Source organism: Erpetoichthys calabaricus, chromosome 9, assembly GCF_900747795.2.
Source record: "Erpetoichthys calabaricus chromosome 9, fErpCal1.3, whole genome shotgun sequence".
Classification (NCBI taxonomy): Eukaryota; Metazoa; Chordata; class Cladistia; order Polypteriformes; family Polypteridae; genus Erpetoichthys; species Erpetoichthys calabaricus.
In genome coordinates, this window is record NC_041402.2 from 134,096,756 (window position 1) to 134,122,491 (window position 25,736).

The following is a 25,736-nucleotide window of genomic DNA, read 5'->3' on the forward strand; positions in this document are numbered from 1 at the left end:
TTCGGCCACATTGCCGTCAGCTGTGTCGTTATTTTCTCTTTCTGTTTTATATTCAATATATATTGGCGTGGCGGCCCCTGGGATTTGGCGGTACTGTGCAGGTGCACAGTTTGCACATGCCTAAGGCCGCCCCTGCTGCCCGCTGCTGCAGCCTAGTACTTCAGTTGTGATGCTGCGGCTCATTAACTTTAGTCAAGGCTCGTGGTTATACTAGCAGATGACGTTTCCGGTACCGTAATGCCATGGGAAAACGAGCTTTTGTCAGAACGCAGAAGTAAGAAAAGTCAATAAGTAACACCGAAGATGCAGAATGATTCAATCACAAACGATAGTAGTCATTTTGTACAAGTTCACTGCTAACTAGGATCTGTCATGCAGGCCACGCAGATTTCTGTTGCGGGCCGCATGCAGCCCGGGGGCCGCGTGTTTGACATGCCTGCTGTAAACATTTACAATATTTAAAAGATTTTACATTAATTAACATGATACTGTTTTGTGTGATCAAATTTTCATTGAATACATTTCAAAAAAGAAGCAAAGCATTTTCAAAATTTCAATACAACATAAAAATGACAATAGTAACTTCTGTAACACTCCTGCAAACCACCCTATAGGCACAATATTTTTTATGAGGTAGTGTACTTGTTCCAAGGCCTCTGACACTGTCACACATTCATAAGTCAGTAAAATGCAAGTAGAGAAAGTAGTGCAATCTAATATGACTAATTATAGTAACATACATTTGGGCTTTCTCAACATTTTTCATGGCAACCTACTCAATGACTTTCAAAGTTGAGCTTGACACCCCAACATTAGATGTGGAGGAACTAGCTGGAGTGATGGACCATTTATGAGTATGTTTCTTCTAGTGATTTGCATTTTAAACTTCAGAATAATAAATAGCTTATATCATATTTAAATTTTTCATTGTTGATAACAGTATATGTACCAAACTAGTTAAAGATAAATCTAAAAAGCCGATTTTTTGACACCATTTTAACAAGGTTTACTGACAACTTTCAAAGAAATAGCACCATGCTAAAACGAGCATGATGGCGTTTGTCCACAGAAGGCATCCAAGTAAAGAGACAGTGAGTTCAGCATTGGAATAACTGCTGTTCATGTTATTATAACTAGTGCCATAGAAGCAAATAGAATGTGGCTTGGCAAACCAAAACTATACAAACTGATAATGCTAGATGTACAATTTCAGGTGGCCCAATAACTTACAGTTGCATTCGAATCTTCCTCTGCATGGGGCCAGGCAGCCTTCCTTTCTCAATATAACAAAAGAAAGAAAGATTTACTTTTTAATTGAACTTTTTTAGTCAATAATCAACAAATACTTTTCATTATCGTACGTAAAACACACCCCAAAAAGAAACCAATATCTAATTCATAAGAAAAATCAACTCATTATCATCAGCTCTACAAATTACTTCATGAACACACCATGTTTCCACAAAAGAATTTACATTTGTGGTAATTTTGTGGAATTTATATTCTAAGTACACTCAGGCTTTCACAAGGCCCTGAAATGTTATTACCATGTCACATTGCCTATTTGACTTGACTTTATCTTGTTTTGACATTTAAACATCCAGCTTGGCCTGTCCAATGTGGAAATTCCTACTTTGACATTCCTCCTGTTTATTCTTATTTCCGGTAACACCATAAATCATACACAATCGCTGAAAGAAACTCTGGGAGGGTGGGAAGCCTTGTCTTATACTGATCCAAGTTTTTTTGATATACCGTATTTTTCGGACCATAAGACGCACCAGTTTTTAGAGAAGGGAAATGAAGAAAAAAAAGATTCTGATGTCTTAAAACATTTTATGTGCATTAAAACCCAACATCACAGTCATAAACACATGTAATCAACCCTGTAAAGTGAACAGCAGCATTTAGAACCATTATTAACAAATACAGTCAGCAAAAGACAAAATTACTGTAAAACACAATAACGAGAGACTTCAGTAATAAAATAGAATAAAGTTGAACAGTTACGCTCTTTTAGGTTCTGCTTGTTTTATGAGAACCCCAAGAACTCCTCATCGCTAGAGTCAGAATCTAGGCCAGACACTCTTAACTCTTTTAGGGCTAATTTTTTTTTTGTTTCTTTTCTCCCAGGGCTGAATATTTTTCCAAAAACTAACATTTTTTAAAAAAGAACACAAAGCAATTGTTTAACATATCAAATCAACAAAAAATATTTACTTTTGACAAATGTTACTGTCTTGCATGTTGTATGAGCCTGAATTCTCTATGTGTTGTTTTGATGCCTATTTTTCAATTGTCTGTTGCTGCATTTTCTAACATATATTGTTAGTGTGTACTGTAGAGAGACAAGTCACCCATTTGCCATCGTGCCATGCCACTGCCACCAAGTTTTCTGCCTGCATGAAAACCGTATTGTCACCTCTTTTCATCTTCTGAAACTTTATGAACTTTATGTATGGCATTATAGCCTGGCTCACCCCATGGGATTTGCTTCTGTTTATTACAGAAGTGAATAAAACTTTGCAGCAGCACGTACCTAAGCCACCAGGGGACAAAACACGTTTGGACCAATGCTCCCTGAAGTTATATCACCAGTTCTGTCCCATCTCTATTTGTAATGCCACAGCGCGCTTCATCTCGTCTTTCGTTGTGGGTTTCCACTTTGAATAACGAGAATGCGATGCAAACGCAGCCCGCGATTCAAAAAAAATCTCTGCCTACCTGTTTGTCTCGTCTGACAGTAGCTGAAAAGCAGCATCAGGAGAGAGCAGCCTGAAGTACAGCAGCTGGTGATCTGTCGTGTCCAACAGCAAGCCATGCCGTCTTGTAAACTCCGGTAGCCATATCGGCTCTCAACGGATCAATGTATGTGTATTTATCCCACGCGAACCTTGCCGTAGATGCATCGGCTGCGCGAAGGCACTCAACTGGCAGCAGATCCGCTCGCGCGGCATCGGCTGGTGTCTGATCAGCTGATGCCTGCTTCTAACTCTCTTGCTCGATCTCCTGATCACTGCCAATAAAGTCCGATTCTGAAAAATCAAGAGTCCGACTCCGCGGTAATGCGCAAAACAACGTCTGCCAAGTGTTTTCTTTTCTGCACTTGCTTCGCTGCCTTTTCACATGTCGGTGCCATCTTGCCTTTGTTTACATTTCGCAACTCACGCACGTGCAATGTTTATTTGCCGAGTCAACGAGTCTAGCATTCCTCCAAGCACAGAGGGAATGCCTGTGACGTGACAGTGAGATTTGTCGCCATTAACATTAACGCCTTCAACCCCTCCTGTCGACAAAAGTCGACATCCGCCCTAAAAGAGTTAATGCAGCTGACCTTCTCTACACCGTCCTGCTTCAGCTGTTTGGCTCGCCTGTTCAGCTCACTGTTCAGCTACACGCGAGCCTGCTCTCCTGCCTGCCTGCCTGCCTGCCTGCCCTCTCTCTCTCTCTCTCTCTCTCTCTCTCTCTCTCTCTCTCTCTCTCTCTCTCTCTCTCTCTCTCTCACTCTCTCTCTCACTTCTTCTCCCCCTTAACCGGCTCGCGCTTCTCTATATATGCGGGGAGGACATGGCAGCTGCAGCCCATCAGCCACAGGAACAATCATGGATGTGGGCAGTTTCCCACCTGTGCACTTAAGTGAGAAACGCAGACACCGCAGATCGCGGCTCGCAACTGCTACCACGCCCCCTCGCTAAGCTGAGAGCTATACCCACAGCCTGGCTCGTTACGCGAGCCAATGCTCGCATTTAGATCAGAAATTTTCGCTCATACTTTCCTCGTATTTTGAATTTCTCGTATACAGAGGTGATCGTATCTCGAGGTTCCACTGTATTAGGGTTTCTATTTGTATGCATATTCTTGCGCTTTTACCTTCACTCAGTCATTTCACTTGTCATTTACCTCTATTCGTATTTCACTGGTGTGTGCGGTGGTGGCGCTCGACTCGCAACTCCTGTCCTGCCTCAGCTGGTTTCCCCCACTTCCGGGATTGGAACCAGCGTGAGGCGCACACGTGTTCTCACAGGAGGGAGGTCACATGTGCGCCTCACGCTGGTTCCGATCCCGGAAGCGGGCGGACACCAGCTGAGGCGGATGGGAATCGATGAATGATGATGCATGCAGACTGCAGGATAAAGGAAGGGACCGTCACCGTACACTACACTGTACCAGTTAGAGTCCAGTCCCCTGACTCCAGTGAGCGGTGCGGGCGGGGGCAGGAATGGAGCATTGCAGCCAGCAGGAATGATCATGGAAGCAGGTACGGTACTACTACTACCACGTCTGTACCAGGGCAGCAGCAGCGCCTGACTCCAGTGAGCGGGGCGGGCGGCCGCGGCGGGAATGGAGCACAGAGCCGGGCAAGTTGAAAATTTTTTTTTTATAGCACATGTTTAGGCTATATTCGGACCATAAGACGCAGGGAGTTTTTCCCCCCAATTCTGGGGGGAAAAAAGTGCGTCTTATGGTCCGAAAAATACGGTACTTCTGGACCAATGGGTTCATGCAACCCCGTTTGTTTATCCAATCCTGATTCAGCCACAATTCACTTCCAGTGACCAACAGAATAAGATTATTTTTGTCCCTTCCTGGGCCATTGATTGATTGAACAGCTTATGCACAACCCCCTTCCCGGCTTAGCTACTTTACAGTGTGTGTGTACTAAACATGAAAGAATGGAAATAATGAAACAATGAAATAATAAAAGTGGTCCATGGTGCTTTCTTTATTAATGAAAGCTGGTTTGTCTAGCTTCCTGACTCTTTTTAATGTTACAAATAAAGATATACAAGAAGTTTATGTGCTAGATATCACTTATTTTACATTCCACCACAACAGAGAGAAGGAAAAAAAGAAGACTGGCAACATCTGCTGAATGTCAGGCAGCAGGCAAACATGAAGGCTTATAGGCGCATGAGACAAAATCCAGGATGCATACGAAAAGAGAGAACAACAGAAAAATGCATGCTCACAGATAAGCACTATGTTGGAAAGTTAAATCACCAAAAGGATCCCTGTGAATCTGCATTTGTTCTCATGATGAAAACAAAATATAGTGCACTGCCTTGCCAAAACGGAAAGGTTCAGCTTGCTCTAAATATCCCCCTTGTGTGTACTTATTGCAAACAATGTTATAAATCCACATTTTTCTCTCTATCTGTACTGTATGCTTCCCACTAATATTATGTTATTGTTCTCCATACAAGTTTAAGTTCTTTTCCTGTCCTTTTTACTGTTTCATCTTGACTCTCAACCATTTTTCTTTTGGTGTTTCATTGCTTTATTTCTTTATGTAGAATGAATTGACATAAAACATGTTGCAGCACATTAAGTTCAAGTGCAGTACATGTCTGCTTAAGTGCAGTGATAGCCACGGTGCATCAGCCATACACAAAACAGTAGCTCTCTGTTATTAATATAGTGCAAAGTTTTTGTGTGAGAGTCATTTGGTATTTCACAATTCTGAAGTTAATTTAAATTTTCATAAAGTAGTAAATATTCCTAGCATATCATGAAATTAATAGAAGCTGGAGAAAATAAATTTAATGTAACAGAATCATTTGGGTTAACATCTGGCCCTGAAGGGAGCATGTGTAGAGTGCGTAAAAGTTACTGCCAATAGAGACCTGCATTTCCACTGCCAAAAATCTGTTGTCAAGGGAGTGTGTCTTTAAAGATCCTGGGTTAGATTGGCTCATGGAGTTGTGCATATGGAACCATTAATGACCAAAAAAAAAAAAAAATGTGACCTTCATATGGGACACAAACCAGTAATTCAGGCTCCCAAATTTTCACATCAAATTTAGACAGCAATTTTGTTGATGACATTATTAACAGCTTATTAACAGTTATACCATGAAACACACAAATAAAATGTTTGTTCTTAACTGAATTTGTCTGGCTGTTTGTTCTCAGTGTGTGATCTTCACTATCATAGTGTGATTGGTCAGATGTTGCATATTTTGCATAGAATTTAAGTAATTGTGCAATGTTTAATCAACGGTGTCTGTGTATGTTGTTTCTCTCAGAAATTTGTAACATATAAAAAAAATTCATAGATTGCAAGAGTAAGTCGTAACACCCATTAGACTTCCAAGGAAAATGCAGAACAACCTGTCCCCATATAGTGATAATTTGTAACTTTGTTCTCTATTCTTTTCTAAACTGAAATCTTGTAAACATCACTTGTATCTGTTACTCGCCTCAGTGCTGTTTGTAGTCATGGGCCAGATGCTTAATAGCAAACAATGTCCAAATATCATTGTAAAAAATATCAAATTACTTGTCACATAATCCAAATATCAGTTATCCAATCATATACTCACAACTTCCCAAAGACATACTTTTTACTAAAGGTATTGTTAACTAGGCCATTTCCAAAAAATCAACTCGTGCATAACACTGTTCAAATGAAATTGTGGAAGGAACACAGGAGTACCTGGAGGAAATCACATGAATATACTGCTGGAATACGTAAGCTCCCCATGGGCAATAACACGGCGTGGATTTTAAAACTTGGATGCCAGATTCTTGAGAGAACAGTGCTAACCACTGTGCCACCTACTTATTGTTCTAAATCCTGCTTAACCTTGTTCAGAGTTTCAGAGGACTGGTGACTATCATGGCAGCTCTGGGTTGTTTTAAAACAATAAATGTAAATTAAGGTTTTTGTTTGTATTGTCACAAAATTACAGTAAAGAACTTATATTTGCAATTGACATTTGATTCAAGAATCTGTAATGATGTACTGAAACATTTTCCTGAGTATTATTTATAATACTCTGTAAAGTTTTTCTTGAAATATAATGGATATCTAACAGATTCTTAGTCAATAAACACTCTTAGATACTATTATACAGGATTCATGTAGTGAATGCACTTTTGATTTGAGCACAGTGGTCTTTTTCAAAGAATGAGGGGAGAGGCAGACACAGTAGAGGGAAAACTGGATTTGCATGTGAACAGACCTATTTGCATGTTATGAGCACACAACTGGAGGACTTGATATGTGGATTATGCAACATGAGTAAAGTGATATTTTTTTCATGAATGCTTTTGATATTGTTTACAGTTTTCTAGTGTTGTTCACCATAGGCTGCCATTCAATCAGAAACAGTGTTCTCTCCATTCTCCATGGAAACATGAGATTAAAGTTTTTTTCTTGGGACATCGCTACAAACGTATGGGGTACATAACCTACAAACAAAATATATAGAGAATTTTTGGATGGACTATTCCATTAAAGCAGCAGAAGGATCAAGATGGTATAACAGATGTTTGCTCAATCTTCTGCAATTGTTTGTACCAGCAGCATCATGTTTAAGTGGCTGGTGTGGACATAATTCTGCTGTAAGCTCATTAACTTCTGTTGAGGATCTGTTTGCCTTCAGGAGTGGCTATATGACAAGCATTAAATTACCTTTTTGAGTCTGTAGATTTAAACTTTACCTGGGGGGAAAAAAGCTTGCTTTTTCCAGTAAACTCCTTTGTGAGTTGTAGTATACTAGAGCTCTTTTAGAACAGTAAGTTTTTTGGAAGTTACAGTTACAAGGGGATTTAAAAATAGACATTTCTCACCTAGTAACTTACCTGTTTAACGACTGTGCAGACTTGTGACCAGCTCTCTGACCAGTTGGTATTGTACGCCGTATGAGAACTTTGGTAATGGAAACGGCAGCATGGCATCTCAGTGTCAGGCATCTCATCTTGCATCACCCTGTCTCAGTCTTGTTCCCTTAATCGGTCTATCAGTAATGAAGCATCAAGCCCAGATGTAGAAGCAGTGGAAGAATTTGCTAACCAATTTGCTGAAATCATTGAGATAGGTGGCTACCGTCCAGAGCAGATCTTCATTGTGGATGAAACCAGTCTTTTTTTTGAAAGAAAATGTCCACAAGGATCTATGTACACAAAGAAGCTAAAACGATGCCTGATTTCAAGGCTTTTAAGGACAGGGTTACATTGTTGTTGGGAGGAAATGTCGCTGTGTTCACGTTAAAGCTTTTCCTAATGTATTGCTCCGAGAACCCGTGTGTATTGAAGCAGATTAGTAAGTACACACTGCCCGTTTACTATTGTGCAAAAAATATTGATGATGCAAGCTTTATTTGAAGATTGGTTCATCAATTGCTACATAACCATGGTCAAGCATTATTGTCTGGAAAAGGGCGTACCAGTGCTATATGCTTGAAATAACTGTAAGAGCTGGCAGCTCCTTGCTTATTGAACAATTTGCTTAATGATCTAGTTGTAGGAACAGGACTCGGTCATTAAGTGTCTGTATTGCTTGAAACACTAAAGTTATCAGTAGGTGAGTACCATAATTGCAGTTGCATAGTGTGTTTCTCTGTTGTAAGATGTGCAGATAATGCTACAAGTTTTTTTAAATTTCAAAAATGTATACATCATGCAAAATATCTCAATAAAAATGGTATTTTCTTGGCAGATTTCCTTGATGAACAAGTGTACCCAGTTTTAACACACTTCGATTCACTAGTAGCTGAGTTGTTTCAAACACAGATAGATTATAGGCTTTAATATAACAGTAACTGCTTTTCCCATTTTACGTGAATGCACCTAAAATGTGGGAGCTAATATACCTTGGATTGGTGATTGACTTTGCAGTGTATTTTTCAAGCCTGTGTAATGGAATGCTGTCATCATTGACATGTAACAACTCTCTTCTGCAAGGCAGTAATAGAGTGGCTGGCCTCATGGCTATGTCTAGTGGTCTTCTCATGCATACCTGGGTCAGATATATAGAGGCTTGAGGAACCATTTGCAATAGCACCATGTTTTAAATTTGCAATTGGGGGAAAAATGTTTGTAGAAGTAGCAAATATTATAAGTTATTTTCTTGTTCCTAAAAAAACTGCTTATTGAGTTTGAGCAAATGTGTTGCATTTAACTTCCTTTTTTGTTTCTTCAGGTGAATCTGGCCTTGGGAAATCAACTTTAATAAATTCTCTGTTCCTTACTGATCTATATTCCAAGGAATATCCAGGTCCCTCTCAGCGGATTAAAAAGACTGTTCAAGTAAGCAACTATGTTAGCAAATAGATAGCACTTTATTTGTGTGGGGGGGGGGGGGGGGGGGGGGGGTATTTTGGCTTTTTACAGAAGCTCAATAAATAAATAAAGTAAATATTATTATGACCAACAACAATCCCTCTCAAATACACACCAGAATGTCTAAAAGGAAAGAAACTAAAAAGAAAGGAAAAACTATCTTGGCAAAAGATGAGATGAACAGACATATAATGGAGCCCCAGTAGCGCTATACACTTCTGTTCAATAATCTGTTTTCAGTCAAAACTGCATTTCCCCAATACCTCTTTTCTTTTTAATTTCTAAGGATCATTACAGTAAGTTATGATGTATTTTTGGCCTATTTTAATTTTCATGTATTTAAATACATTTTAAAAAAAAGAGTAAAAAGCATATCAGGTGAGCTGATTTATATTTTTTTATTAACTAAAGTGAAGTTATAAACATTCTTGTTTATCATAGTGCCAGAAAGGGATAATGTGTTGTATGTTGGTTGAACTTGCATGTAGGAATTTCACTGTATTACACATAGTAACACTACTACTACATTTAAAAATGCTATATTTTCAGTGCAATAATCACATTAAGTGTCCCTTTTCCAAAAAATAAATAAGGAGAAGAAAAGAAACAATTATAGGTGTATGTGTTTAATAAAATATTATTAAAATGGCTAGAAAGTGGCCATGTGTGTGTTTAACATTTACAGTCATTTAAGAAAAAAGTAAATTCACTCAGCTATTTATAAATACCACAGTGTGTAAGTGCAATAAGGCTGCCATACATGGTAGCATTTTTTTAATACATTTATGAATAGCTGACTGAATTTACTTTTTTTTTCTGATTTTAAGTAGTACAATATATTTTGGACCCATTGTATTATGGACAAAGTGGCTTTCTTTCATCTGAGAAGAAAAATGAATTTGCGTAGTATAGTAAGTTATCTCCATCAGGGAGCTTTAACTGTATAGATGGATCAGATTCAGTGCTGGGAATTGCACTTTGAAACATTATTTTGCTTACACTGCCATCTCACAAGTACAACGGCATTAACAGCAACACAAGTCACTTAGGACACAAATGATATGGTGTAATTCTTTATAGTCAAGAGTGATGTTTTTGGTGTACTAATATGAACTGAATTTCTCCTTGTCTGGCAAAAATTAAAGAACACTACATTTATTACCTGAGAATTAGATTATAAATCCTTGTTCTGATTATCTAATTATGTATTTTTATTAAAGTAAAGGTATAGTTTTGACATTCTTTTATCAGTAGTTAGGTATTGTGAGACAGGGAGATATGACCTAAAATAAGTATTATGGTAATTTCTAATTACATTTACCTTGATGATAAATTTAGCAAATTTTATTTAAAACCTTAGTTCAAAAAAATTTTTCAACCTTAACTTGTCATGGCTCCTTGAAAATTTATCAGACTCGTGACTATCTTTCAATTTCATGCAAAAATGACATACTCATCTTGTAAAAAAAAAAAAAAAAAATGGTTCTTTGAACAAAGAAAATATTTCATGTCCCTTTTTAACTTTCAAAGTTAATAAAACATCCTCCAATATGTTACTCTTTCAGTATTCATGCAACACTTACAGACATATTTTCTCTAAGTACTTAGCAAGGAACACCAGCGTGTTATTCTGCTCTGGTTTCAGGCAGGACCTGTGTTCTATAACTGTACTTCCACCTGAAATAAAAACTCACTGCGATGAAGGGGTAAGGGCCGGTATGCACTGTATGTATTTATGCTGTTTTGCTTAGAGTATGGGGGGGCGGGGGTTTACAAAATGTTATGTTTGTAAATGATATTTCAGGAAGTGGAATAATTAACTGCATTTATTTTGGAAATGGCTTTACAACCCTTTTCAGTTTCATAGACATCAAAAATCATTCTTATGAGCGTCACAAATTTTTTTTTTATCTCAGCATGGTGCAGTTTCACAAAACAATTGCTAAGACCAAATCACAGCACAATTTTCTGATGTTTATGCAAGGCAGGACCCTCTGAACTTCTAATCAGATGCACATTATTCTAATTGACAAATATGATGCTGTAATAAAAGTAGGGTTGAACATGCATTCTCCACACAAGAAAAGTGCATTTCTGTTGATTTAAATGGTAAACATGAGCGATATGTGTTCAGTTCTTTTATTCTTTTCAGAAGTTTTTCAAAGTAGATTACCTTTTTCAGTATTGTTGAAATGATCATGAAGCATACTTTTCCCAAAAATGTAAAAAACAAAAACCACAAAACCAAAATAAACAAAAACCAGCAAACTATTTGGAGTATACATACTTTTTCACAGCAAGTAGCCTAGGTTAGGGACTTGGTCAAATGACTTGAATTGTGCAGTACATAAGTCTTAATATTTCTGACTTATATGATAGTATTTAAAAATGACTTACTACAATTATTAGTTTTCAAATTGCATTCTTTTTATTTACATTTTTCAAATATACTCTTAAGTACTCAATAGCTACGTAAGTCAATCAGGACTAATCAACCTATTGGAGGGCAACAGCAATTAATGGATCAGCATTGTGGATTATCAATTTTGGCTATTGTGAATTTACTGAAGACTTTATTGCAAACATTTGTGTGGCTGTCGATAAGATCTGAGGGTCAAAAATTGTCAATGCAACATTGTCTTCAAGCTATGTTATTTCAAGATTCATAAAGAATGATATGCTGTCTAGATCCCTGGCAGCAAACTTTGTAATTGATGTAATTGTTCCAACTAATGTACCACTTCAATCACTGATCCCTCCATCTATCTCCTCGGCTTAACAACAACTCTGTTAACCTCAATTCACGCTGCCCTTCTCTAACCCCCAACTATGCTCTTTTGCAATGATTTAGAGTCACACATTCTCCACGTAGGGTGTGAGTGCAACTCACAGTCCACTTCTTTTCCCATCTCTGTGAACTGCCAGTCCAAGTGAGAATCTTTCCCGCTGCCAAGCCAGCTAATAGGAAGCTCCAGAGAAGAGCAACATAAGCGCTTTAGCATATAGAGTAAGTAATGTGCAAGGCTACTGGTGCTATGGTGAGCATCAAAGCCCCATCTGTAGCTTACATTTGTTAGATTTTTTTTTTAGAAGTGTGGAGTGTTTATATTATGTTAACCTGAATCGGAAAAATAATGTTTAGCTGGTTAGGATGTTTATATCCTTAAATTAAGTGACAACTGTGTTAAGATTGTTTAAACTCTTTAACATATTGGCTGCAAGTGAGTTGGAGAGCTTTCACTCATGACCCTCATGTTGTTTCATTATAACATGGCAAATTTGATTTGTTTCATGGAAGATGAGATAATCTTGCCTAACAAAAACAAACATTACCGAAGCTAAACACTGCCAAGGGTATATATACATCACTCGATTAACTGTCAGTCTCCATTAACCGTCAGGGCAAAAAAAAAAAAAAACTCTCCCTTGTGCGTGTACAATGTCAATTAGGTACCTTCAGTTTTAATAACATTTCATAGCTTTTCTCTTTTGATACGACCATCTACTATACATTTTTATTGGATGATAAATATATGCGTGTGGTGTTGGAATTGTCACAAAAAATTGAAATTATTAAAAGTTTACAAAACAGCGAAAGTGCTTCAGTTTATGGAGTAGGCTGAACAACAGCAAACAATATAAAACGTGATGCTGACAAAATTGAAAAATGTGTTGAAAATGGAAACCACTGATGGTAATGTTATTTTGTATTGCAATTTTCATTTTAAGTTCTGTTATATTATGTTTTGTTAATATATTGTAAAATACAGGCAGCTTGTGATGTACTGTGAGGGAGCAGAAAAGGTGGAATGAATGTTGTAAGTGGTGGGACCAAGTGAACGGCTTCTGTTCTGGAAGGGACAGACATGCATGACAGGAGAACTTAGGAGAAAAAGGAGGGTACAGCTGTTTTGAGAAGGGTGCCAGGAAACAATAAGCAGCAGTGTTTGTGGTATAGAGAAAGAACGTGAGTGGCAGGAAATTAACAGATTGGTAGGGAAAGCTTTCTTTTATTGTTTTGGAGTTGTGCTCCATAACCCAAATAACGGAGTAGGAGACAGAACGTAGACTCCACGTAAAACGTAGAAAACTCCAGTACCTCAGAGTTGTTTGCTTATTACAATAGTTGTTACAATAATACATGAATTAATTACTTTTGTTAATACCAAATTATATTTTGTTAATATAATTTTTAGTGTTAATTGCATGATTGTCTGCGGTTAATTGCCGACAGTCTCAATAATCACATTATGTGCAAAATTCAATAATGAACTCAAAAGTAGTGTATTGCATGTATTTGGTTTGCAAACAAATAAGGTGCTTTTTAACAGCAGTATTCCCTTTACATAGTAGCAGTTAAAATATTTCTTGTAAATCTCAACTTAAACATTAATGTAATCAAATTAAATATAAAACCAAAGCTATTTGCTACAGCCAGGGCATTAGCGTTTTTTTATCTAGTTTCTTATAGAAAAACAAGTTACCCTCGGAGTCCAGAGCTACAATCACAACATTATAACAGGCACCTTCCGAGCATCAGCAAGTTAATATTTATAAATCTGTTTTCTTTTTTATCAGAACAGATACCAGCAGAAACATTTTCTTTTATCAGGGAGCAGTATAAACAACAACAACATTTATTTATATAGCACATTTTCATACAAATGATGTAGCTCAAAGTGCTTTACATGATGAAGAAAGAAAAAAAAAAAAGACTAAATAAGAAAATAGAATTAGGGAACACTAATTAACATATAGTAAAATTAAGATCCGATGGCCAGGGAGGAAAAAAAAAATCTGCAGGGGTTCCTAGGCCACGAGACCGCCCAGCCCCCTCTAGGCATTCTACTTAACATAAATGACCTCACAATCAGTCCTCATTGTATTCAGGGTTCACATGGAAGAACGTGATGATGACGGACTTCTGGCCTTTAACTCATCAATGTAGGGACATCATAGTGCTTTGATCACCACAGAAAACTAGAAAAAAGAACAGAAGAGAAAGTAGGGGTTAGTACGGATTACGGAGCCATCAGGAATGATATTGATAATTAAATGCATATACAGAATATCAGGATTAAACTAAAATGAAGCTATGAGAAAGCCATGTTAAAATAATGAGTTTTTAGCAGTTTTTAGAAGTACTCCACCGTCTTAGCCTGGCGAATTCCTTTTGGCAAGCTATTCCAGATTTTAGGTGCATAACAGCAGGAGGCCGCCTCACCACTTCCTTTAAGTTTAGCTCTCAGAATAATAAGCAGACACTCATTTGAAGATCTAAGTTTACAATTTGGAGTGTAAGGTGAAAGACATTCTGAAATATAGGATGGAGCGAGATTATTTAAGGCTTTGTAAACTATAAGCAGTATTTTTTAAAGTCAATTCTAAATGACACAGGTAACCAATGTAGTGACATTAAAACTGGAGAGATGTGCTCAGATTTTCCTTTCCTAGTTAAGATTCTAGCTGCTGCATTCTGCACTAGTTGCAATCGATTGATGTCTTTTTTGGGTAGTCCTGAGAGGAGTGTGTTACAGTAATCTAGCCGACTGAAAACAAAAGCGTGAACTAATTTCTCAGCATCTTGCAATGTTATAAGAGGTCTGACTTTTGCTATATTTCTTAAGTGAAAAAATGCTGTCCTAGTAATCTGATTAATATGTGATTTTAAAGTTCAGGTCAGAGTCAATAGTTACACCTAAATTCTTTACCTCCATCTTGACATTTAATCCTAATGCATCAAGTTTATTTCTAACAACCTCATTATATCCATTTTTGCCAATCACTAAAATTTCTGTTTTCTACTTATTTAGTTTGAGAAAATTACTACTCATCCATTCAGAAACACAAGTAAGATATTGTGTCAGTGAATCAAGAGTGTTGGGGTTGTCAGTTGCTATTGATAAATACAGCTGTGTGTCTTCAGCATAGCTGTGGTAGCTCACGTTATGCCCCAAGATAATCTGACCTAATGGAAGCATGTAAATCGAAAAGAGCAGCGGATCCAGGATAGAGCCTTGTGGAGCACCATATAGAGTATAATTACCACAGCTAACAAAGAATTTTCTACCTGCCAGGTAGGACTCAAACCAATTTAAGACACCTGCAAGTCATTTACTGCTTTAATGAGTGCAGTTTCTATACTGTGATTTGTTCTGAAACCCGACTGAACATGTCAGGAATAGCATGTTTATTGTGGTGGTCATTTAGCTGCATAATGACTGCCTTCTCTAGCATTTTACTTAAGAAAGGCAGGTTAGAAATAGGTCTAAAATTTTCAAAAGCAGATGAGTCAAGATTATTTTTCTTCAGCAGGGGTTTTACTACAGCAGTCTTAAGACAGTCTGGGAAGACCCCTGTATCTAATGATGAGTTTACTATCTCAAGAATACTATCAATTAGCACAGTGGATACTTCTTTGAAAAAACTTGTTGGTATTGGGTCAAGGATACAGGTGGATGGTCTCAGTTGAGAAATTATTTTATATAAATCAGGTAAATCTATCCTGGTAAAAGAATTTAATTTGTTTATAATGGAGTACTGGGGTTTAAGAGGATCAGTATTGGGGAGATGTACTATATTATTTCTAATATCATTAATTTTTTGATTAAAAAATACAGCAAAAGCCTCACACTGTTCCAGTGAAACGTGTATGTTCAGTAGCAACTCTTTGAGGGCTAATACTTTTTACAAAAAACTCAGTTTTGTGAAAAGCGCACAAAGCAATGGTTTCACACAAATCAACATAAAATGTCTGTTGCTGCCTGTTGTGCCTGCTGTCGGCGCCTGTTTGCAGCAGTAGTGGCTGTGCAGGGGGCGACTCCACTGCCAGCAGGAATGCATGGTGGGTTGGCTGTCTTTGTGAGACAGGTGCACAGGGGTGGCAGTTGCAGTGAGACACAATATGGTTTGTACCTCCTGTAATCGTAAGGGTCTGTCCTCCCAAGTGAACGTTGCCATAGGTGCATAAGCCACACGAATGTGTTCAGCACCACCACATCAGCTGGGGACTGATCAGCTGATGCCGGTACCTCACTTTCATTTTCGATCTACATCTCCAGATCACTTGCATCAAAATCGGAGTCCAACAAGTCAGAGTCCGATTCAGTGATAATAAGAAAATGTCATCCACAGATTTTGTTTTAAGCATTCACTTTTGCATTTCCCACATGCCATTTTAGAAGCTGTTTGCTCTTCACTACTCATGCACGCGCAGGGAATCAAGGTAAAATCAACAAAGCTAACTTTCCTTTAAGAAAAAGTGTATTGAAAGCGCTGTAACAAGAAGATCACTAATCTCTATCGATCGCTAGCGAGACTCGGGCTTTCAAAATAATAATAATAATAGCAAAAACTGCGTTAACGCAATATAAAATAATTGTTGCTGTTATTAATTAATGCGTTAACACGATAATAACGCATTAACTTGCTCAGCCCTAATATTTTGTTTTGTAAATAAATTCGACTATTCACTAAACTAATCTACTGTATATCAATTTGAAAGTAGCTATTCTGTTATCCATCACAGCCTTGGTCCCGACCCCTAACGGATAATCGAGGTTTTACTGTATTTCTATATACTTTTGTATACTAGAGTTAATTGTTAAATGAAGACCATGTCCTATCAATGACAGAAGTGAGTCAGTGAAAGCTGCAGTACTCTAATTGAGCAGAGACACTACTATAGGCTGTAACTAAACTGAATGTCCCTCATTGAGAATACTGGTTATGCTTTGACCCAATTACCTTTTTGAGCAGGTGTTAGACACTGTGCACTTATGAGGAAACTCTAGGATATCAATAGCATCTTAGCAATTTACTTCCAAGTAAAACAATAATTTTATATACAAGTTGCTATTACTACTTATTCAGAATTGTTTTCACAGAGAAAGTCTATTCTTATTGACTTGACGCTTACTTGAGACTTGGATATGTAGAAATTAGTTCCATGTCTGGCAAGAAATTAACCTTTTAGCACTTTCTATGTTCCATCTGTACATACAGTGCATCCGGAAAGTATTCACAGCACATCACTTTTTCCACATTTTGTTGTGTTACAGCCTTATTCCAAAATGGATTAAATTCATTTTTTTCCTCAGAATTCTACACACAACACTCCATAATGACAACGAGAAAAAAGTTTACTTGAGGTTTTTGCAAATTTATTAAAAATAAAAAAAATTGAGAAAGCACATGTACGTAAGTATTCACAGCCTTGGCTGTAAAGCTCAAAATTGAGCTCAGGTGCATCCTGTTTCCCCTGATCATCCTTGAGATGTTTCTGCAGCTTAATTGGAGTACACCTGTGGTAAATTCAGTTGATTGGACATGATTTGGAAAGGCACACACCTGTCTATATAAGGTCCCACAGTTGACAGTTCATGTCAGAGCACAAACCAAGCATGAAGTCAAAGGAATTGTCTGTAGACCTCCGAGACAGGATTGTCTCGAGGCACAAATCTGGGGAAGGTTACAGAAAAATTTATGTTGCTTTGAAGGTCCCAATGAGCACAGTGGCCTCCATCATCCGTAAGTGAAAGAAGTTCGAAACCACCAGGACTCTTCCTAGAGCTGGCTGGCCATCTAAACTGAGCGATCAGGGGAGAATAATAATAATAATAATTCATTACATTTATATAGCACTTTTCTCAGTACTCAAAGAAGGGCCTTAGTCAGGGAGGTGACCAAGAACCCGATGGTCACTCTGTCAGAGCTCCAGAGGTCTTCTGTGGAGAGAGGAGAACCTTCCAGAAGGACAACCATCTCTGCAGCAATCCACCAATCAGGCCTGTATGGTAGAGTGGCCAGACGGAAGCCACTGCTTAGTAAAAGGCACATGGCAGCCCGCCTGGAGTTTGCCAAAAGGCACATGAAGGACTCTCAGACCATGAGAAAGAAAATTCTCTGGTCTGATGAGACAAAGATTGAACTCTTTGGTTTGAATGCCAGGCATCACATTTGGGGAAAACCTGGCACCATCCCTACAGTGAAGCATGGTGGTGGCAGCATCGTGCGGTGGGGATGTTTTTCAGCGGCAGGAACTGGGAGACTAGCCAGGATAAAGGGAAAGATAACTGCAGCAATGTACAGAGACATCCTGGATGAAAACCTGCTCCAGAGCACTCTTGATCTCAGACTGGGGCGACAGTTCATCTTTCAACAGGACAACGACCCTAAGCACACAGCCAAAATATCAAAGGAGTGGCTTCAGGACAACTCTGTGAATGTCCTTGAGTGGCCCAGACTTGAGTCCGACTAAACATCTCTGGAGAGATCTTAAAATGGCTGTGCACCGACGCTTCCCATCCAACCTGATGGAGCTTGAGAGGTGCTGCAAAGAGGAATGGGCGAAACTGGCCAAGGATAGGTGTGCCAAGCTTGTGCCATCATATTCAAAAAGACTTGAGGGTGTAATTGCTGCCAAAGGTGCATCGACAAAGTATTGAGCAAAGGATGCACCTGAGCTCAATTTTGAGCTTTACAGCCAAGGCTGTGAATACTTATGTACATGTGATTTCTCAGTTTTTTTTATTTTTAATAAATTTGCAAAAACCTCAAGTAAACTTTTTTCATTGTCATTATGGGGTGTTGTGTGTGAATTCTAAGGAAAAAAATGAATTTAATCCGTTTTGGAATAAGGCTGTAACATAACAAAATGTGGAAAAAGAGATGCGCTGTGAATACTTTCCAGATGTACTGTATGTATTCTATGAGTAAAGCAGAAGTTTTTATTGTAGCTGGAGATGTGCTAAGCTGTATTAGGTCAGTCTTCAAGCTAGGCAAGTGAGCACATCAAACAGAGATAAGAGAAATTAGTCAAACTTTCTCTTGTAAGCTGACTCAGGAACTCGAGAAGGATGGCTGCATTTTAAGTCACTGAACCTGAATATGCTGTAATTTTGCAGCCAGTTTTTAAACGCTATTATTGTCTGCATTTTAGAACCAGAAGCAGTAAGTGTTTGTTGATTAATTTTGCTGAATGGATCTAAATTTTCATTTATTAATAAAAGTGTGTTTTTGAAAAAATAGAATGCTTTATTTACTTACATTAAGTTTTCTGTATTCTATTTAGCCAGTTCTTATTCTTTTATTCACGTCTGAAACAATTCATTTATTATATGTAATGCTTCTTACTCTGAGACAGTACCAGCTACATAAGAGAAAGTAATTAATTGCAGCTGCCTAGAATTTTAATAAAAGCAGCATTAATATTGTTATGGTGTAAAAAATATTTCTCTTTCAGGTTGAGCAGTCAAAGGTTCTTATTAAAGAAGGAGGTGTTCAGCTAACTTTAACTATTGTTGATACTCCTGGTTTTGGAGATGCAGTGGACAACAGCAACTGGTATGTTTATGTAAATTAGTGTAACATATTTTACAGTGACTTTTTTAATAAATTGACAAAGTTGGCTTTTCTTTTCCTTTTTATAGTGGCCTGGTTCATTTTAATAAACTGGTAATCCATGTACATCCTTGGTAATAGTGTAATCTTAAATGTTGCAATTTTCTTTGTTTTAAAATTGATGTTCTCATTTATTTAAGATTAGTTGAACCATTTATACTAAATTCTCTCATTTAAACACTGGTTTTGTTTTGGCACACAGCATCTTTGCACATGCTAACACAGGGAAATACAAAAGCAAATTATCTTCCACCTTTATATATAGTTCTGGATCTTTTTAACAACATGTTCTGTAAAAGTAACAGCTTATTCTTAGTCAGTGTTTTGTTTATTTTCCAGTCTACAGTAACAGTATGTGGGGGAAAAAAACTCAATCATGCGGTCTTTTACCAGTGGATGAGTATTCTACAACCAGCACATTACTGAACAAATGAGTCCCTTATTTTATTTGTGTTCCAGTATCATCTAAGAAAATTTATTCAGACAATTTTGAACCAAAAAGCTGTAAAACAACTAATTGTAACAGTGTCTTAGGTAGCATTCAGACCTTTGCTGTCAAATGAATGGAGGTTCATCAAATTTCAAACTAAACTTAACATAGGGAACAATTCACGTTGTACACCAACATCTTATAGCAGTCTGAGACAATAAACTTGACTTCAGGTACATATTCTTTTTCTTTTTTGTTGAAATTAAGAAAAGTTTCCCTGTACTAGCCATCTGTTAAACTGGCACATGATGCAGTAAGTACAATTTAATATACTGTACAAAGAACAATTTAACAAGTTACCCTTGGCTAGCTTCAACGCACCCTAATCATCTTCAAAAATACTGATTAAAAAACTGGTTTATTCTTATACTAAAGCATACTTTTCCATGCTCATCACACTATATAAATCTAGCACATACAGTGTCAATGAAATATGCAGTTGCTGACTTTCTTATTCAAATCCCATTTTTCCCACTATATATTTTAATGCTTACATCTTTAACATTGTCATAGGCCCAAAAGCTGTAATTGTTTGAAACCCATTAGTTGCACTTTTAACAACATATAACAACATATACCTTTTCTCATGATTGTCTATGAAGTTCAAGGCTTAACGAGCTAATCCAACCAATTTGGTGTTGCAAGTAATCAGCATTGAGCAGTTACATTCATTCAAATCAGAAAAATGACAAGGGTACCCAAATTTTTGCACAGCCAGTTTTTCACATTTGATTTAATTTCATAAAGCTAAATACTGCTTCTGTAAAAATTTTTGTTCAGAAAACACCCCAGTACTCATATGTTCCTAGGAAATGAAAGACATACCACTGTTCTCTTTTTTCCTTGAAAGTAAATTATTACGCAGGCTGAGAGGGGTTCCCAAAATTTTTCATATGACTGTATGTGTACCAAATTTCAGGTCATTAGGTCAAATGGTTTGCGAGCTACAGGTGATTTAAAATCCTGGACAGACAAATGAACAGCCACGGTAGCGTATTATATAAGAAGATATGTGCAAACAGGCAAAGAACATAAAAGCTGAAATTATTATTTATTTATTTTTGTTAACATTTTCATCGTGAAAAAATGTTTTACTTCCAGTTTTACTTTCATTGCAATTGTTGTTAATGAAGTTCACATCAAAAAGCTAGTATATATTGAAACTACATTTTGCAATTTTTGTTACCATAATGCTTTCCAGATCTAGCTGCAATTTGTTTCTTACTTTATTATATCATTTACTATGCTTATACTTTGCCTGGGTAATCTAACTTATATTTGGCAGCAGAACACACTTTACCAATTATAGTCTTTTTGTTAGGAGGTATTGTTTTCCCAGAAAAAGAATAAATTCTGATAAAATTCCATTTTTTTTTTCTCGGACAATAATTAAGTGATAAATCACATTGTTCAAATACAGTACAGGACAATGCCTTTTCCTGGATTTTGAGGTCTGAAATAAATTAATTTTAGGGGTCAAAATTCAAGAAAAGTCACTGTCCTTAAAACTCACTATAGTAAAAAGTGATCCCCAAGGTAACACCAGGGTCAAAAATTTACATTCCAAAGTAGTTTGTCTCATCTGATAAACTGGGATTTGTGTGCAAAATTTTGTTGAGATTAGACCAAGGGTGTGTAAATGTATACATACCTGCATTGAGCTTTATATATTAAAGTTTGCCTTTTAACAGTTATCCTCAAAAACACTTAAAGTGGTTTGCTGGAAAAATTCTATAATATTATTAAATACTATTTTAATAATTTTTGCTATGTCTCTTTTCCAGCTGGCAGCCAGTTATAAACTATATTGACAGCAAGTTTGAAGATTTTCTGAATGCTGAGTCAAGAGTTAACAGAAGGCTCATGCCAGATAACAGAGTCCACTGCTGTCTTTATTTCATTGCCCCGTCTGGCCATGGGTATGTAGTGCAAAGTTAATTGCATTTTTTTAATATATGTTTTAGTGTAATGTGTTTCAATCTTGATTTTAACAGTACACTCTGATACTAGCATCTGCTTTACCTTACACAAAAAGATGAGAATCAAATGCATACTTAATATTAGGGAAAAATGTAAAGATTGTGATGCTGTAAGTTTTCAGACTGTTTCTGTGACAAGTGTTGAGTAGATTAAAACATTGTTTAGACAGATAGATGTATGCTATAATATTTTCATAATTCCAGAAAAAAAACCACCTGTAAGCAGTATCTCCACAAGTAGTGCATTTAATGCTAACTCAGTCTGCAAGCATGGATGAGGGAAGTGATACAAAAAATACAAAATATTTGAATAGCCATGTGAGAAGTCTAATTAAGTTCAAGGGCAAATATATATAATTTTTTTTCTTATTAAATTATTTACTATTAGTCTCAGGTTAAAATGTTTAACATGTTTCCTCTTTATTCTAATTTTTTTTTGAGCAATTTGATTTCCTGTCCACTGGGCTAGAGATGGTAACTGAGGAAAAGATTAAATGCTATAAAGCGTGGAAGAAAAAAAAAAGGCAGAATGTGACATGGTCTTTCTATAAGGAAACAAAGAAAAATGCGAAAAGAACAGTTTGAGGTCCCAGGAGTATAAGAGAATAGAGTTTGCAAGTGAACTGCAGAGTAAAGAATGAAAGGATTACATCTTGCCTGAAGAAGGGGCCTGAGTTGCCTCGAAAGCTTGCATATTGTAATCTTTCTAGTTAGCCAATAAAAGGTGTCATTTTGCTTGGCTTTTCTAAGCAGGTGACAAAAGAAAGATGAATTATAGTAGGTGTTAATTGCTTGAAAAATGTTGATAGTAATGGGGTTAAGGATACATAGAAGAAATATGTGAAGAAGATCCTGAGTGAGAAGAAAGATTCAAATAGCGATGCTCATGGTAAGAAAATAAAAGGACCAAGCTCCATGTTTTTGAAAGAGGCACTGATAAAGATGAAAATAGTAAAGCAGTGGGTCCAACTGGAGAAGTGTTGAAAACACTGAAGGCAGCCAAAGGTCCTGGAGCAGAATGGTTTACAGACCTATGCAACATGATTCTGTGTGAAGGGAGGATTCATAAAAATTGAAAAAGAAGTTTTCTTATTACAGTATACTATGCAAATGGTATTCTATTGTTAGGTGGGTTATATTGAGCAGCCAAGCTTTTGTAGCAAGTAAAGAAGGTGGTTGAGAGAGTGCAAGAGGAATGAATTGGGAATAAAGTAAAAGTTAGTGAAATATAGTTTGGTTTCATGCTTGGAAAGGGAACAACAGATACAATCTTTATTGAGAGGCAAATACAGGAAAAGCATCTGGCAAAGGGAAAGAAGCTCCATTATGTGTTTGTAGTTTTGGAGAAGACATTTGTCAGGTAGCCACAAGAGCTATTGAGGTAGAAATTGAGACGGTAAGATGTGGATGAATGGTTTGTGTCTCTGGTGATTGAATGGGGAAGCTTGAATGACAATCAGAACAGCAGATGAGGGTATTAAAAGTTTTGAGATGTAGGTGAGGCGGGCTGCACTAGGGATCTCTTCTGAATCTGTTGCTTTTTGTGATAGTGATGAAGGTGGTGATTAGAGAAGTGATGAAGGATTGTCAAGGGAGCTATGGTGTGCTGATGGTCTTGTTTTGATGGCAAAAAGTGAAGTGGAATTGAAGTAGAATATAATGAAATGGAAAACAAGGTTGAAAGTGAAAGGTCTCCAGTGAAGACCAAAGGTGATTGCTTGAAACGAGGAGGCAAGAGGTGGGGAAGGTTTGGAATCATTAATATGTGGTGTGTGTGTGGCTTTTAGAGAAACTCAATTCAATGCAGGGTTTGGTGGAAGTGGGTGCATAAAAGATATAGTGGTGTGAGGAGTACTCTGCAGGCAAAAAGTACAACACCTTTATAGAAGGTATTTGCGAAAAGTGAAGAATTCAAATGTAAGTGTAAAGTTAGATTTAAAAAAATTAATAAATCGATAATTTGTTTTGGAGAAAGTAGGAAAGTTCTGGTCCTTGGGTGACATGTTGAATGCGGATGTTGTCTAATGATCTACAGCAACAGCTAGGAAAAAATTCCAGACACTGTGTCCTAGTCTGACTTCTAATGGAACCTTTCTAGCATTGAAGGGTAAAGTTTATGAAATTGTTTGTGAAGAAGTATTTTCTATGACCATGAGCTGTGGATGAGGAAAGAGTTACATATAACAAAGCTGGAGCAAACAGATGAAAATGATCAGATGATTGTGTGTAATATCATGGCGTCAAATGAAGATAAATGTTAGTTTAACAGAATGCTGTATAGGCAGCAGGCTTAGTTCTGAGGAGGAATTGGCTAAAGCAGTTTCAGTATTTGTGGCAAAAAGCAAACAATGATTGGAGGTTAAAGGGATGAGGCCAAACAAGAACAGCTGTCAGGTGGTATCAGATGATATCAGAAGAATTGGTCTTATCCCAAAAGATGTCACTATGTCTCAACATAGTGGAGGAAGAAAAATATGGGAAAGTGCCTAATGTTGCTAAAATGGTGTTAATGATTCTTAACATTTTTATTCTGAAACATAGTTTATTCATTTATTAATAGCATTGTAAGATATGTTATTTTATGTTATGAAGTTGTTGAAAGTTGTATAAATGTTTGTTGGTGAGCCTTCTGTAAGTTTGAGTCAGTTCAGTAGTGTAACAAACTGCTAAATAACTAAATTTGATACTTCTGATTACTGTTTTTTTTTTTTGTTTTCATCCTAATTTTCATTTACAAATCTATGTATTTTTATGAATTATTTTTTTTCTGAAAATGTACAAAAATGCACAATAATCACCACTGTTACTATCCTGGCCATTTCAAAAAAAGCAACCCAGTATAGGCAACCACTGCTATATTTAAATAATAAGGTATTAAGTATTTCAACGCGGTACTTTCCTGGCCCCCTGACCCATGCGTTTAAATGTGTTTCTGTTACAAACAATGTAAACAGTAATACTAAAATACTTTTTTTATATGCTCTGTGTTTTAATCTTTAACATTGCAAACCTTGTTATCTGGAGATGCTTTTGAAGGCATTCAAGGAGGGTTAAAACCCTTCTGCCCTAAAGTGTTAACTGTAAAGTGCCCCATTAGACGCATTTCAGCATTACGTTCAGCATTTTTTAAAACATGCTGAAATGCTGATTTGTAATTCTACATTATTTTTGGTGTAAATTTTCTAAAGCAATTTTGAAATGATTCTAAAATTCATTATCAGTAGTTCGTTTCTGTGGCCTTACAAAATTCACTGATATTGCATACTAGTTGAGTCATTCTGATCAAATCATAAGCATGCAGATCCAGCACTGTTAGCTACCACCAAAATTTAATGCTTTCTGTATAATTAGTGTAAATTCAGTGATGTAATTCTTAAGTCAATGTACAGTGTATAAAGAGTTTTTTTTAAAGTCTGCTCTAGGGTATTGGCACAGTGGTTAGTGCATGTACTTCGTGGATTCTACCTTCTGGATTTGAATCCTGTTCTTGGTCATTATCTGTATGGAGCTTGCATGTTCTTCATCTGCATAGGTTTTTGTTTTCCTCCAGTTATTATACGGATTAGGTAAAATGGTGATTTTTAAATTGTCCATATGTGGGTGTGTGCATGAGTGGGTGCTTCTGTGAATTGGCAGCATGTCCAGAATGGTTTCATGTCTTGCTGGAACAGGCTTTGAGCCCTGTAACCCTGAATTGGATTAAATGGGTCTGGTAATGTTATATATTGATTTATACGTCTTTATAGTCAGAATTTCTTTTTAGTGATGTTTGTTAGAATAAATTATACAAATAATGTACT

General features: G+C 36.9%; 1 protein-coding gene across 2 annotated transcripts in view; it reads left to right on the forward strand.

Moving 5' to 3' along the window:
- Positions 1–25,736, forward strand: part of LOC114658127 (septin-7-like) — a 149,106-nt gene that overhangs the window by 33,884 nt on the left and 89,486 nt on the right. For both annotated transcript variants that reach the window (XM_028810185.2, XM_051932002.1), the window contains exons 3-5: positions 8,927–9,033; positions 19,310–19,410; positions 21,742–21,876. In XM_028810185.2, coding sequence (XP_028666018.1) covers positions 8,927–9,033; positions 19,310–19,410; positions 21,742–21,876 — 343 coding nt within the window. The remainder of the gene's footprint in view (positions 1–8,926; positions 9,034–19,309; positions 19,411–21,741; positions 21,877–25,736) is intronic.